At 34.2% G+C, this 16,774-nt stretch overlaps 1 protein-coding gene across 4 annotated transcripts in view; it reads left to right on the top strand.

The window, feature by feature from the left end:
- Nucleotides 1–15,373, top strand: part of SLC39A9 (solute carrier family 39 member 9) — a 41,964-nt gene extending 26,591 nt beyond the window's left edge. For 2 of the 4 annotated variants that reach the window (XM_003756378.4, XM_031952803.1), the window contains exons 4-7: nucleotides 4,213–4,281; nucleotides 5,168–5,253; nucleotides 6,469–6,603; nucleotides 11,820–12,066. In XM_003756378.4, the coding sequence (XP_003756426.1) occupies nucleotides 4,213–4,281; nucleotides 5,168–5,253; nucleotides 6,469–6,603; nucleotides 11,820–12,050 (521 nt within the window). In that variant the 3' untranslated portion in view covers nucleotides 12,051–12,066. Of the gene's footprint in view, nucleotides 1–4,212; nucleotides 4,282–5,167; nucleotides 5,254–6,468; nucleotides 6,604–9,158; nucleotides 9,353–11,819 lie in introns of all 4 variants that reach the window. The other 2 variants (XR_004232044.1, XM_012549033.3) reach the window with 2 other exon arrangements.
- Nucleotides 15,374–16,774: the final 1,401 nt, after the last annotated feature.

A 16,774-nucleotide genomic window follows, 5' to 3' on the forward strand; every position in this document is an offset into this window, starting at 1 on the left:
TTTGAACATTCCTTGTGGAATAGGAGGAGGAGACACTAGAGATTATCTAATTCACCTATAGATAATTTGACAAATTCATTTAGGATATTTTCAGAGATAGAAACCTCTTTCTTATTTCCTTCACTGTTCTCTTGGAAACATTCCCAGAACCTAGAAGCTCTTCCTTCTCACTAGTGACATAAAAAAAAAAAAAAAAAAAACAAAAAAAAAAACAATGGGGCCATTGAATTTTCTCATAGCTTACTTTTTTTTCCCTTAAAGGAATTTGGGGTTAAATGACTTGTTCAGGGTCACACAGCTAGGAAGTGTTAGTGTCTAAGGCCAAATTTAATCTCAGGTCCTTCTAACTCCAGGGCCAATGTCCCCTCTATTGCCCCGTTTAACTTCCCCATGGCTTACATTAAAATTCTTATTTGCCTTTGAGCTATTTCAAGCTTTCTAGTATACTAGAGATAGTTTACTGACATAACATTTATTCGTGACTTTCTGTTCAGTTCTTTGTATGTGGTGGTGTCTTGGACTACTATCCAAATTATGAAAGGCTATTCTCATAGGCATAGTCACATGTTTCACCTCCTCAGGAGATTCCTGAATTTTAAAAATCATTAAAGATTTAATTCTTCAGTTATGATGATATCAGTTAAACATGTGTGGGACAGGTCCAGTGCAAAACCCCTTTCCCAATCCAATTAATTAATCAGAGACATCATCAGGTACAAAGAGAAAGCATTTATTTAATCCCTGCAGGGAGAGGCCCAGACACACCTGGGAGCCATCCCAATTCCCTCCATGCCTGGAACCTGAACTCCTTCCTGCTTGTCCAGGGTTTAAAAGCAAAACACTCGAGCCTTCTCATTGGATATACTAAAAGGACGTAACCAATGGCTGGCTGCCTCTCACAAGTCACTTTCTATATCTCAGGTTCAAGGTTTATTCCTCCAGAAAGTAAATAACCCCCAAGGTCCCAGTAATGGAAACAAGGATCATGTGACAATGCTGAGAAATACTTCATCTAGTCAGTTCCATTCAAAAAGATTAAATTTTCCTATGGATTTTTAAAGGGGAAAATGTTTCAGTTTTAAAAGCAAATTGTTAGTTTATGTTCCCTGAATGTAAACTGAAAACAGAAAGATTGAATCTAGAGTTCATTATCACCTAGCAAAATAAGATGATTCTTTTCTGATTTTTTTTAAATGAGTTTGAAATCTTTATTGCTCTAGTGAAAGGAATCAGTGAGTTAACCAGATTGTTTTTCAATCAGGTATTTAAATGACTGTAATAAGATTTCATGCTTCTTTAACCATAATTGTTTTCCTTTTCAGTGTTTTCTCCTGTGTTATTTCTTAAATAAAATATCTTGACATCTTCACTACTGACTCATCTATTTCTAACTTGGCATTTTGATACTAACACCTATTTCTATTTTGTCACTTGATCATTCTTTAGCCATTTTAACTGGTTCATAAGTAATCTGACTTCTCTACTTGAAATACACAAATCTGTAGAATAATGTAAGGTGGCACATTGGATAGAGTGCTGGGCCTGTGAGAAATAAACCTCTTAGGGGTAGCTGGATAGAGCAGCAACTCTAAGGAGTCGCTAGGAGAAGCTGAGTTCAATTCCAGCATAAGATACTTAATATTTACCAGCTATGTGATTCTGGGCAAGTCATTTAACCCCAGTTGTCTCAGTTCCCCATCCCCAAAAAGAGAGAGAGAGAGAAATAAATCTTTGGGACTCAGAATGGTAAAGTTAAAAGTCATTTTAGTCCTGTAGAATAGGCACACTTTAGAAGAGAGAGCAAATATTACATCCCTCTTCCCCGCCACAAAATTCCTACTCTGTTTCCCCATTTGCTGTATACTGCAGGGTGTACAACTTTTCGGATGCCTGTTAAACATTTATTCCTAGATATGTTCCCCCTTCTACCACATACATTGCATGACAATTAAATGAGCTTTAGCTCCTCTAGAGGAGGGAAAGTTAATATTTATAAGCTAATTGCGCATGAGCACTCCAGTCTTTATCCTACTTAACTGTCTCTTAACCTTGTTCAAGACAGAATCAGTTACATCCCATTTTTCAGGCCTAGAGTCGGTAAGAACTAAATTCAAATTCTTCCTCAGACACTTACTAGCTGGGTGCTTCTTACAACCTTCTAGAGTTGTAAGATTAAATGAAATAATAATTTTAAAGTGTGTGGCACAGTACCAAGCACATAGTGAGTGCTATATAAATGTTAGTTATTATTTTAAATATATTTAATATTTATGAACATCATTGTGTGGTAAAAAAAAATTATATATATATCAATATATTTTTAAAAATATATATTCAACAAGTACTTAGCAAACATCTATTTCAATAGATTAAAAAAAAATTAAGTGTTTTATCTTCCCTTGAAGTGCTGATAGACAAATATAAGATGTATGTAAATCTTCTGGAGAATATAAATGTAATGTAGACTATAAACAATTATTTATTTATATTATATATATTTACATATATATAATTATGTAATTACATAGAATACATACTAACATACTACGTAGCATATAGTTTTATATATACAATAATTATCAATGATGATAAACCCTATTTATGTAATACAGTAAGGTTTTAAAAGTATTTTCCATAAATTGAAGCTTTTGAGGAGATTAGTTTATATGTATTGTTTTCATCTTACATTTATAAAACCTAAGACTCAACACATCCAAATGATCACATAAGTAGAAGTTTAATTCAAAGCCAGGTCTTCCAATTACAAGTCTTGGCCTTTTAGATCAAACTTCATTTTACCTTAAAAGGACCATCTGTATTCTTAGTTTCTTAGTACCTAGCAAAGAAGAGTACCTCTCACCTCCATTCCATTTCTGAATCTCTGCTTAAAAACTTAAATTCACACACTAGATTTCAAAATGAAGAGGGAAAAAAAAGTGTGAACTGAGATCAGTATGTAAAGATTAATAGAATTCTTGAACTAGACTTTGAAGTAAATTCAGGTTTTGGATTGATGGAGAAGAGAAAAATTAAAATATTCTAGGGGACATGAAATGTGAGGGTAGGAATGAATATAATATATTCAACGAGGAAGAATAGGAGACTAAGATGATTAACATGACTGGAATAGAGAATTCAAAAGAAGTAAAAATAAATATTGAGTAGTAAAATAATAGAGGATTTGAATGTGAGACCAGAAAGTTTAGATCAGTCCTGAAAAACACTAGGAATCTATTGCAATTTCTTAAGAAATGAAGCGATGCACTAAAAAAGTGTTTTAGAAAAATGAATTGTGATTGTGAGGAGGTAGAGGAGGGCAGTGTAAAAAGAGAGGGAGTGATGAAAAGGGAACCTAGAATGCCTCTGACAGAAATGGGGAAATCAGAAAAGGAGGCTGTATCTTGAATAAGTTTGAGATGACTGTAGGACAGATAAGTGAAGAGAGTATCATGTAGGAGTTATGGCATAGGAATTCAGGTGACCAATGCTGATATAGATATAAATGAAATTAAGAATGAAACAATGAATCTTCATAAAGTGAAAAAGAAAGGTGTTTAGCATTAGGAATGCTAATAGGGATTGGAGTAAAAAGCACATGAGATTAGTTAGTCAGTACAACATAGAAACTTGTGATTAGAACCAAATAGTTTTCTAGCATTCTTTGATTCTAAAGAAATAATAGCAATAGAAAAACAGTCCAAAAAAATGAAAACATTTAAATAATTGTTGGTGAGTATTAGTGAAAGAATGGTGAAAGAATAACAAATTTTTAAGAAAGAAAGTAAAGTAGAAGCTCTTAATGAGATGTCTTACTTGAAGAGTTTCATTATCAAAGGAAGAGAGATGGGATTGTCTGTGTATTTTAAGAAAGAGATTTCAGATTGTTTTGAGAGGAATCGGTGGAGACAAATAGTGTCTTAAGGTTACAGAGTACTTTCTTCACAGTGTGCAAAACAGGTACTACAAATAATATTATTCCTTTTTTACAGGTAGGAAAAGTCTGGTTTCTGAAAGAAGTATGAAGTACCTTGCTTAGGTTACACGTTTAATTTAGTGTTGGAACATGAACTTAACTCAGATCTAATATCGTAATGAATATTAATATGATCTTTTTTCCATTTTATAAGGAAGAATATAATTAGTTACTCTCACAAATACTTTTATCTTGTAGTTCATCTTCCTTAAGAAATGCCATTCTCATTTTCATTTCAGATCCAGAAGCAGTTCGATCCAACAATTCCAAAATCACTACTACATTGGGCCTTGTAGTTCATGCTGCAGGTAGGATTGAACCACCAAGTTTCTGTGTGGATGGGCATACCAATCAGGTTACTGACGGAGTTTTCAGTTTGTTAATATTCAGTTTACACACACACACAGAATATAATTTTAAAGGATCGATAAGTGAGATATTCTTTTGGTGAAAAAAGAATTTGGAATTCTGGTTGCCTGACTTTATTTTTCCATCTGTAAAATAAACTGATATGCTCATGGACAAACATTAGAAATTACTCTGTTTATCAGACTCTGCCATCCAGATCATGTACAAAGACCTACAACTTCTTTCTCCCTTCACCCTTTTCTTCAGGTCCTCTATCTAATTACCCTAGAAAGATGCACAAAAGCTTCCATGTATTTCAGCATGATACATCAGAATCAGTTCTGTAAAAAAAAACTTATCTATGAGATTCAGGTATTGTTGGGGAATGCTCCAAAATGAAAGCCTGATACTACTTCAAACCAAGTTTTTCCTAATACTACTTTCAAACCACAACTTTTAAGAGTAGAGTGGGAATCTTTTGAAATAGCGAGTTAGTGAAGCCCTTCCTGGCAGGTGATAGGAGAGGGCTCATTTGAGAACCTTCACATTAGAGCTTTTCAGTTTGACAAATTCATTTTGAAAAAATGAAAACTAATTCCAGTTGATATACACTTTAGGTCACATATAAAAAGATATATAAATATATATGTACACACATATAAAGAATCAATGAGAGAGATATTCTTTTGGTGAAATAAAGAATTTGAAGTTCTGGCTGCCTCACTTTGTTTTCTATATGTAAAATAAAATAAACAAAAGCCTTTCTTTTAGTTACTCACTTCATGTATAGTCTTTGGACTGATTTATGTACTTGAATATTTTTCTGTTTCATTTTTATATATTCAGCTGATGGTGTTGCTTTGGGAGCAGCAGCTTCTACTTCACAAACTAGTGTCCAGCTAATTGTATTTGTGGCAATAATGCTACATAAGGTAAGTATTTGGGGTAAGATTTGATATCAAATGAGTTTATATTTAAAATTATTTTGCCTGGGAACATTAATTACTCTGATTTGTGAAACTTAAGTGCAGTAGTAGGGCTGAAATAATAGGGATTCTTTTGGGGATGGCCATTATTTGTTAGAAAATTGTAAAAAGGTTATATAATCTTTAATTCTGTACAGTATCATGGCAACTTTTAATACTTAAATTTTAAAACTATATCAAATAACAATATAACTAAACTTGCTTAGTAACTACAGTTGTCCCTTCTACATTGCAACTTTCCCCATTGTGGTTTCAATATATCGCGAGTCAGTGTAAGAAATTAAGTGGGAAACATAGCATTTCCCCTCTTTCTGTTATCGTTTGCTTGCTTTTTTGTTTTCATTCTCAGGTTTTTTCTTTCTTTCTAGATCCGATTTTTCTTGTGCAGCAAGATAATTGTGTAAATATGTGTATACATATATTTGATTTAACATATTTAACCTGTATTGGACTACCTGCCATCTAGGGGAAGGGATGGGAGGAAGGAAGGGAAAAGTTGGAACAGAAGGTTTAGTCAATGTTGAAAAATTACCCATATATATGTTTTGTAAATAAAAAGCTATAAGGAAAAAAAAAAAGGAAGGAATAGCAAGTTGGATATAATAGATTTGCAGTTCCAAATACAATCATCTTTTTTATTGTACTATGTTATGGAAACACTTGTTTTGTTTCACAAATAAAAATAAAAGCATTTAAAAATGGGGTGAAAAAAAATTAAGTGGGAATATGGGGGAAGTTTTGCAGAAGCCTCAGATTACACACAAATGCCAGCAAACAACACAGAAAAACTTTAGAAACTCAGAAATACATTAAATATATCTGTGAAACTGAAAGACTTCTCTGGTACTAATGGAAGGCCAAAACATTTTATTCAGATTTTCTAGATCACAGAGATAGTATGATCCTAATCCTCTCAATGTGGAAGGGATAACTATTAATTTATTTAAATTAATTAATGAAAAAATCATAATAATCATTCCTAGTTGCCCCATCAGGCTTCTTCATTTACTCATTAGTATCCAGTTTTCCTAAGGTCTTCTATATGGCTTTTTATATCTTATATTTGTTAGGTGGAAGAGTTGTGTTTGTCAGAGGTCATGCAAAAACTTCAGAACTTCAGAGAGATAAAATTTCTAGTAAGTAACTAGAATTTTCTTCCAGGCACCAGCTGCCTTTGGCCTGGTTTCCTTCTTAATGCATGCTGGACTGGAACGAAACCGAATCAGAAAGCATTTGTTGGTCTTTGCACTGGCAGCACCTGTTATGGCCATGGTGACATACTTAGGGCTAAGTAAGGTAAGTACATCTTCTTTCTACTTCTCGTTATGTAAAATTGTTTTCCAGAGGAAAGAATATGATTCTTTTATTACTTACTTCAGCAGTTATAGGAAGATTTGCAAACTATTTATTATTATACTGCATTAAATTTTCCAAGGAGTAATTTTTCAGTTAAATTACCAGGTCAGAACTAAGATCTGGGAATATAAAGTCTTTAATAATAATAATTCACTGGCGAATTCTGGGAAGGTGGTGGAATAGCTTGGTAAATTTCAAGCTCCCCAGATTTTCCCCATCAATAGAACAAATTTGTGCCTCAGGGTAATTAGACTGGTGAAAAATCAAGAAGATTTGGGGCAGAACAGAGGGCCTCCAAGTACAACCCTAGAAGATTTGAAGAAAGACCCCAAGCCAAAGATTAATCTCTATGAAGTGTAAACATCTCCAGGCTAGCTCCAGAGAAACATCAAATGGGGATTTGTGTGGAGCCTCAGCAGGAACCACAGAAACTTACTTTGTGGACAGTGTAAAGAGTAGGGGATCTGAGTCCAGTAAGACCAAGTGAACCGTGGTTGATTGGGAATGCTAGGCCCAGCAGTGCTGGCAGGAACACAGCTCTGGGTGAGAAGGAAACAGTACCGTGAATGGAGAGGCAGTGGGGCAGAGACTTAGTATGCATGCTAGAAGGTGGACCTCTTGGGTAGGGATTCCAGGTCAGAGCTCAAGTGAAACTTGAGGCATCATTTTACCCTATCCTGTGATTAGAGATTCTTACACTAATGTGTCTTATGGGGGAAAAAATGAACCGGCAAAGAAGAAAGAAGAACCCCACCATAGAAAAACTTACTATGGGAATAGGGAATACCAGACATCCTCTTCAGAGGCAGCCACTGAAATAAAAAGCTGTCCCAAAGAGTAACGAATGGGAAATGTCTCCCTGCCCAGAGAGGGTTTTATAGAAGAACTCAAAAAAAGAATTTAAAAGTCAAATAAGATAAGAAAAACTAATAATAATAACCAAGAAAAATTAGAAGATTATGGGGGAAAAAAAGTTAACCAATTAGAAAAGGAGATACATTCTCGATAATGAAAATAACTCTGAAAATTAGAATTAGGCAAGGGGAAGCCAGTGAAGCAATGAGAGAGCCCAAGAAATAACAAAACAGATTTTAAAGAATGAAAAAATAGAACAGAATGAGAAACATCTTGTAAGAAAAACAACAGATCTGGAGAATAGGCCAAGAGGTAAAAAATATAAGAATAATTGCACTAGCTGAAAGTTGTGACCAAAAAAAGAACCTTGATGCAATAATGCAAGAAATAATTCAAAAAAATTGTCTTGGAGGGGATATGAGGGGAAAGTAGAAATAGAAAAAAAATCCACTGATCATCACCTCAAAGCAATCCTTTGTGGAAAATACAGTCAAATTTCAAAACTGAGATCAAAGAGAAAATTTTGCAAGAAACAAGGAAAAAACAGTTCAAATATGCTGGAGCTGCAATTAGAATTATATGGGACTTAATCAGCAGCCACAATAAAAGACCACAAAACAACTGGTCCTACAATATAATATTGAATGAGAAAAAAAATGGACATTCAATGAACTTGCAAATTTTCAGGACTTTATATCAAGTACACCTGAACTATATAGAAAATTTAACATTATAAGAACCAATATTCAAGATCAGTTTCAAGGAACTCAGCATGGATAAATGGTTTTCATTTTTTTAGATGAGAAATGTATATCATGCTTAAGATTGACATCAGCAATAGGTAGCTCAAAAGAAAGATTGAGGCAGAGTTAAGGTAAAAATAATAATCATGTTATATAAATGAGGTGCAGAGCATGAATAGACACAGTGGCATTAGAGGGAGGAGGAAGACTCATAGTTCTGAAAACCTAGCCATATAAGGAATGGGTTAAATAGGTAACACTACATATATACCATGAAGGATATAGCACTCTCCAGAATCTAAAGAAATAAGGGGGGAGGCATGGAAGGAGAGAGAAGCAAAGGGTGAGGGAATAAGACAAAGGGAGCCATGAGTGGGGAAAGATTAAGTAATATTAAGACAAATTAAGAAGCAGAATTAAAGCAAAGAGTCAGCAGGCATAGGAAAGATATGTGAGAGGGAGGACAGATGTGGATGTATGTGTATGTGTATATCTACATATGAATACATAAATATATCCTTAACTAGATTTCTGGGGGTGGGAGGGATAAAAGAGGAGGAAAAAGAAGTAAGTAAAAAGGTGCATAACAGAGAACAAAAGAATAATTTATAAGAAAGTAAAGAAAAATGGACACTCATGAATATAATTTCTTCTATTAATATGTGTTCTTTGTTAAACTGGTAATATGTTGTTATATATTTTGAATCCTCCCTGATGTTCTGCTGAGCATATGATATTGTTCTATTTTGTTTTTTATTCCTTTTCTATTTTTCTTTTTTCTCATTCTGTTTTTTTAATAAAATAAAATAAATAAAATTTAAAATGAAAATAAGAATAATTCACATTAATATAGTGCTTTAATCAGTCAATAAATATTTATTAAGTGCCTATTAGCAGGATATGGAAAGAGACCGAAGACAGTCCCTGACCTCAAGGAGCTCACAGTCTTAATAGGAGAGATAAGAAGCAAACAAAAATATCAGTTATATACAAGCAAGCTGTATGCAGGATAAATCGGAAATAATTAACAGAAGAATGAGACTAAAATTAAGAAAAACAGCAGCTTCCAGGGAAGCCAAGAAGCAGAGCAGGTATGGGGAACAGCCAGAGAAAATGCTTGGAGTTGAAAGATAGAAAAATAGAAAATCTTATTTGTGGAACCTCCAGGAGGTCAGGGTTAAAGGATTGAAGAGTATATATCAGGAAGTAAAGTGTAAGAAGACTAGAGATTGGAGGGGTGTTCATATCATAAGGATATGAAGAGTGTTAAATGCTAGAGCATTTTGTATTTGCTCCTGGAGACAGTAGGAAGCCACTGGAGATTTTTGAGTAGGGGGGGTGACATGATCAAATCTACACTTTAGGAAAATCACTTTAGTGCCTGAATGGAGGATAGATTGGAGTGGAGAGAAATTTAAGGCAGGCAGCGTCATTGGCAGGCTATTCTAATAATCCAGGAATGAGGTGATGAGAGCCTTCACTATTATTGTCATTGTCAGAGGAGACACTATTTGAGAATAATGGCAAAGATGAAATTGATGGACCTTAGCAGCAGAGAATAAAAAATACTAAATCTTCATTATTCTTACAGGATAGATGTCTTAAATATGTAACTCAGTATGCTTTATAACTTAGTATTACCTTAGTAATTTTTAGTCTGCCTTCTCTTCTCCTCTTCACCCTTATTAACAGTATGATGAACATACTTAGATCTTTGATAGAGTAGAAGATTGAGCTTAGTGTTTACTGAATCCAGGGGCCTTGGAAGGCTTGGTGTTTAGTTTGGTTTCATTGGAATCTTTTCTATAATTTTGTTCAATCATTCGATTTTTTTTTTCCCAGAAAGAAAAGTATAGGTTTCTTTTAGAGTGGTGGATAGAGCTGGTTGGGTAATTAATTAAAAGTTCTAGTTGATTGGATTCTTGGTGATTGGACTTCTGGGAATTGTATATTATATTCCCTTCACTGGGGCAAGCCATTCTGTTTTGTGAGCTACTCTCTAAGACCAAAAAGTTTGCAAAGAAAGTACTGCATTGATCAAAGAAGCTTCCTCTTCTAAAATCACATGTCCAGCCCTTGAGTCTGTCACTATATCAGTTCCCATAAACAGCTTGCAGAACAAAACTATTATTAAACTTTCATCAATCTCATTGTTTATGACTTTTTCTTTAGTGTAATTAAGTTTGAATTTTTTAAAAATTCTTGCATGAAAGAGAAATTTTGTCTGTTATTACACTGTATTTTGGGAGAATTTTATAGTCTGTGTTCTTGGATAAACCAGGGAGAATCTCATTTATCAATTTCATCTGCTGCTACTAGGGGGAAAGGGGTGGGAGTTTGAAAGAGTGTCAAATAACTTGTCAAACTGGGGAAAAAAATGTATTAGCATATTAAGGTGGATTGCTCAACCTTGTAGCATCTTCAATTTCTCAGAATACAAATTAGGTTACTATACCTTTTAAGGCCTATTTAGAGTATACTGTTAAGAACCTATCAGCAGCATTCTATGGCAATTCAGGATCAATAAAAACCAGGAAGGGCAGAAGTAGAGAAAGAAGGAATTGTTCAACGGAAAATATTTGTACAATGCAACTAACAGCATTTGTTACCATAATGAAAAAATCTCCCTTTTCAAGGATGGAAACGATGACTAGATACTGATAGTTGAGATAGATAGTTGAGATACTTTTACAATTATTAAAGAAGTCCTTTTGGTCTAAGAAAGCAAGATTAAGAGAGCCACCAAAAGAAGGATAAAGGCATGACTCTTATTTAAGGAAAACAAATAGTTTTACAATAGTGGATCAGATTATCTGCTGTGCCATGTTCTTTTATAGTTTGTTATATGTAACAATTAGGAGAAATAAAATATCTTCACTGCAGGTTTTACTCAGTTTACCTGTAGCATTAATATTATTGTTAGCATTTATTTAGAGCTTTACAAATATTATCTCATTTTATCCTCACATAGCTCTTGAGAAGTAGGTGCTATTATGGATTCCCATTTTACATTTGAGGAAATTGAGGCAAACAGTATTAAGTGATTCAAGGTTACACATCTAGGAAGTGTCTGACCCCAGATGTAAGCTCCAGTCTTCCTGACTAAAGGTCTAGCTCTTCATCTACTGTGACTTTTCTGTCACCTAGCTGATTATTCTAGTCTACAAAAGTCTTTGATTTAAAATTAAAAAATAAAAACAGCCTTGCAGTTCTGTAGTAGGCGTTTCATTCAGTGATAACTCTGGAATAAATATTTCTGTGTTGATAAAGTAGCATTAAAAATCTACTTATTTTTGTCTTTATGTAAACATAAAGTTAAAATATATTAATTTGTTTTAATTAGTTTAAAAAAAAAAAAAAAACTATGTATAGCGTGTGCTTCCAAATTCTGCTTTGGAAACTTTAATATGACTAGTAATTTAGTCCATGATAATTTAGTTATTTGGTTCAGTGAGAGCTAATTATGAAGGATTTTTGTGTGACTACTTACTGTGTGATTTTTGTCTGAATACATAAATTTAATTCTAATTAAAACTCATTTTGTTTTATATTTCACAGAGCAGCAAAGAAGCCCTTTCAGAGGTCAATGCCACTGGAGTGGCCATGCTTTTCTCTGCTGGGACATTTCTGTATGTTGCTACAGTACATGTTCTCCCTGAAGTGGGAGGACTGGGTCACAGTCACAAGCCTGACTCTGCTGGAGGAAAAGGACTCAGCCGCCTAGAGGTGGCTGCTCTGGTTTGGGGTTGCCTCATTCCACTCATTTTGTCGATTGGACACCAGCATTAAATGTTCAGGTCCCAGACTCTGTCCTTGGTCTTTCAGAAGTCTGATGTGGATAGCACATTACAGCTGCTCAATTCTTCAGTTCGTCATCTTACCTTGCCTAGCTCTGCCAATATTTCAGAAGCCCAGTGAGGATTATGATGTAAAACTCAAGAGTACTAGAAATGCTTTTTAACATAAAAACATTACATGTACCTGTATAAATCCTTTGGTTATTTCATGTTTTTTAAAAGATCCCTTCATATTTGAGTTTTGGGATTTTGATTACTGTCTTCTCAGGAAAAATGAAATTTAGATTTCAAGGTAAAGTAGAGGACTTAATTGCTCACTTTAAAATAATAATTATTGAAGATAAATATTCAGAATTCATCTTTTTATACCTGGGTTAACACATATTGAACCTCTTTAGTTTAAGGGATCTCTGAACTCATTTTTGTTTTTAACTTGGTCTTCACCATTTTGACACTGGTGCTTATAACATCTATGTCCCTTGCCTGAATTAAATGCTGAAAGGTAATTTAATTTAGGGTTTGTTGAAAGAGAAAAGAAAATGGTGAGTACACAAAGAGGAAACAACTGGGGTAGCACAGATTAGTAAGCAATGAAAATACTTGCTTCTGCTTCTCTGTAGGAAAAGGTAAAATCCCAGGAAATGAAATATGGGGAAGTTTCCTTATACTGAGGTGAACAGTTTTGTAAAATATTTTTCTCCAAGTTCCCCCTGAAAGAATCTCAGCCTTCAGTTGGGATTCCTGAGGAGCAACAGCACAGCTTTAGGCCCTCTCCAGGGACTTAGATTTGCAGAGTATCTTTAGAAATGAAAAGATACTAAACTTTAAACAAATTATGGATACTAAGGAGAGAGATCTCTGGATCATTTTTGAAGTTAGAATAACTGAATTCCATGTTGTGAGTTTTCTCGTTTTTAAAAAGTATTAATGTTAGTAGAACAGCAGTCCCTATGGTAAAAATAAATGGTGCATCTTGAGAGTGCTAAGTATGCTTTAAGTAAGCATCTCTTGTGGTAAGGAAAAGTCAAATAGCATAAATGAGAAGTGTTTTCCTTGTAATTAAAATCATGTCTCTTGATCTTTTCCACATTTGCCTCTGAGATAAAAGTTTTCCCTCTAAGTTCTTAAAGACATCTTTCCCTTTTTCTCCTCCCCATTCTTTCTATAGTCAGTTCGGTGGTAAGGATGCTCCTTAATTCTACAGGATTTAGTTTTCATCAGGATAATTACTCTTTGGATTGTATTGAACCTTAGCTCTTAACTCTATTCCCATTTCCTCCAGATAGGTAATTTTCATACAGTGCAAATTATCTAAGCCTTTAAATGGAGATTTGACACAATAATTAAAATGCTGGACCTTTTTTTTTTTTTTCTTTTTTTTTTTTTTAAATAAGCTGTAACTATTCAATAAGTACTCAGTGAGTTTCTGCCCTCAGTGCTCTGGATGTTTGGAGTCCCCCTTAATTCTTTGATAAGATTGGAAAATAAATGTTATTGTATTTTTAACTTTTAATTTTAATCCCAGATCCAAACATGTTATTACATAAAGAGAAACAAGATTATTTTCTCCAGGAAATAAATTTTTTATCCCATAAAATTATATTTGGCAGATAAGCTATAATATGCTTGTGATTTCTTTGCTAATTATTATTAATTATTAGCTATATATAACAAGGATTTGTGAGCCCTCCAGGCTGCAGACCAAATACTGAGTTTATCTCCTCCCCATCCCCCTTACATCACTTATACTTAAGTATTCAGAAGATATTGTATAGAAAATATGTGACTTTCTTAGCCAGACAAGATAGATATAGGGCCTCATCTTGTCCTTCAAAATTACTTGGTTGCCTTGAATTCTATCTAACATTGCACTTTTGCTATCAGATAAATTGCACAATTTTGGTATTTAATTTGGATGGGAATTGTATTATCTAGCTCTTGTGCAGTGAATAGATATTCATTACTCTGCTGGCCAAAGACCCTTTCAGCAGTGCCTTGCCATCATCTTTATGAGTTTGGCTAGAATCTTGCTATGCAGGGCCTTGGACACGAACAAGGATTAAACTTTTCCAGATCTACCTTTATCTTAAACCTTAACATCAACCTTAACATTTGTCAGGACTTAATAGCTCCTAAGAACATTGTCTGTAGTTCTTCTTAGACTTTTGTTTTTCTGACCCAGGAATTCCTTGTCTTCATTCAAGGTCAGCAGATAAAAATAGCCATAATAAATTTGTAGAGCTCAAACACTTCATGCAGCAGAGCAATTTAACCAATATCTGTTGGTTTAAAAAAAAAGAAAAAAACTTTACTAATGTGACACTTGCACTGGGGGAGAGGCCATGATGATTTTAACTTAAATGATACATTTCAATTCTGTTTTTCCCTTATTTTGATCTGCCTCTTTAAATGTGGATGCCTTAATACTATAATAGGTATTAAATCATTGGCAATATGGAAGTTGCTGCCATGATTTTGGATGGAATTTCAGGCTACCAAAGAGATACATAATGAAAAGCATTGTTTTCCTACCAGTAGCTAAAGTTCATTTTAGTTGCAGTCTGGCTCTCTTTATGGTACGAGACTTTGCTCAGATCCAAGATTTTCTCTTGACTAGCAATTTAAATGAAAGTCTTTGAATCAAAATTATATCAAGTATTATCAGGTAGCCATATATCAATTGCTACTTCTTTTTGAAGTATTGATCCTTTGATGTTCAATTTGGTTCTGCTTTGATTTTCCATTGTTAGGTTGTTTTAGTGTAGACAGATTCTTCACTGGAACACTGAGAATTGGAAAATGCACTACCTTCAGAGGCTGCATGCTCCTTTTTCTTTCCCCCACCCCTTTTATCCTAACTCCGTGCTCACTACATCAGCCATTTTGCTCTTTTTTGTGTTTTTAGTCAATTGGGAAAGGAGGAAAAATGGCTGCTTAGAATATCTATTCCTTGTGATAACAGAGAAAGCTTTTTTCCCCACCAGCCTATACGCTGCCTGATTTTCCCCTTTTAAATAGATGAGAATTGGCAAGGACAACTTACCAGCATCAGACTATCTTAAGCACCTGAAATACATGACATGTTGGTAGTGAGATGCTGAGCACAGGATTTTGATCACTGTCTCAACACAAACCCCAAAGAACATTCCTGCTTATTGTGTGTATAAATCTGAGAGACTTAGGACACTTATTGAGAACTGCTAATTGGAGGAACCCTTTGTATTTTTCTTACAGGAATCTTCCTTGCAGTGCTAAATATGTGCCTAGTTACAATATATTCACTGTTTCCAAAAAAAAAAAAAAAAAGATGCTGTGAATCAAGTCAGTGATGTTGCCATCTTTGTTCCTTCACCTTATTGATGTCAGCTTCAGGAAATCTGGAAGTTTGTGGGAAGGGAACATAGAATATTTTGGTAACTCTCCAGTATACACTCAGCATAATACAAGTGCTGAACCCAAGAATATTGGCTAATTATTTTTTCTGGCAGCATCTTCTACTAAGTTGAATTTCTATGAGATAACATTGCTGTTCCCCTAATTCAAAGGCTTGAACGGTGGTTTTAAAATGTCTTCTTTTTTTGATCTTTTGTAAACATGAAATCATTCCATGGATGGCTGCCTTATAATTTTGTCTTTTTCCACTCTTAATTGTGAATGGTTTAAAAAAAAGTTGCTGTTTTTGATTTGTTTTATGATATTAAATTTTTATTAGAGCATTATTTATGTGAGTGGCTTTTCACTTGTTCCAATAAAATTATTATTCTATACTAAGGGCCAGACATGGAACCACAAGTGACTGTCAAGAAAAGGAATGAAAACAGCAATAGGATATGGATAATGTAGCTCAGGGAAACAGGGCTATTGTGATAACTCTCATAGAAAGGGAATTTTAAAATATTTGAACTTCACAAACCCAGTAGACTTCAAAAAAAGTGTCCTATATAAATATAGGTAGAAATGAAATTGACGTTTCTGTTAATATTTAAAGAACATCAAAAAAGGTTTGACATCCTAGTTCAAAGTCAGTAACAAAGAATTTCTGCATGCTTGTACAGGTTAATTTAAAAAATGAGTCCCAGAAATAGGAGAATTTTTTAAAATATTCAAATTTTGTACATCCTAAAGAAGTATGCAGACAGCAGTGTGTATCTTAAAAAGCATTGGGTCAGCATTTCAAACAGTTCAGCCTCTGTGTAACACATTGATAATGCAGCATGAGACAAAAATGAGTATCTTCAAAGAAATCATCTGCTGGAGGTAGATGGGGTAAGTTGGAATAATATACGCATATAATTTTGGAGGGTAGAACATTAAATTGGAAAGGAATAAAGGGGTTCCTAGAGAAGATGGCACATGAATTAACTGATCTTTGAATCATCTTGGCATATGTGAATGTGTGAGTTCTAGGCATGGGAGACTGCATATAAATTGGAGACTGGAAAAGGAATGTTGAATTTAGGGGAATAATTAATATGCAAACTATGGGAAGACAAGCAAAAATTGAGAAAGACGTTCAGACTTGAATGAGTTGAGATCTGTGGCATTTCAGGAAATATTCACATCAGTAAGATCTCAAATCATTTGAGTATTGAGAAAAAACTAGGGGCAGCTAGGTGACAGTGGATAGAGCACCAGCCTTGGTCAGGAGGACCTGAATTCAAATCGGTCTCAGACACTTAACACTTCTAGCTGTGTGACTCTGGGCAAGTCATTGAA

The sequence above is a fragment of the Sarcophilus harrisii genome, chromosome 2 (assembly GCF_902635505.1).
Source record: "Sarcophilus harrisii chromosome 2, mSarHar1.11, whole genome shotgun sequence".
Lineage (NCBI taxonomy): Eukaryota > Metazoa > Chordata > Mammalia > Dasyuromorphia > Dasyuridae > Sarcophilus > Sarcophilus harrisii.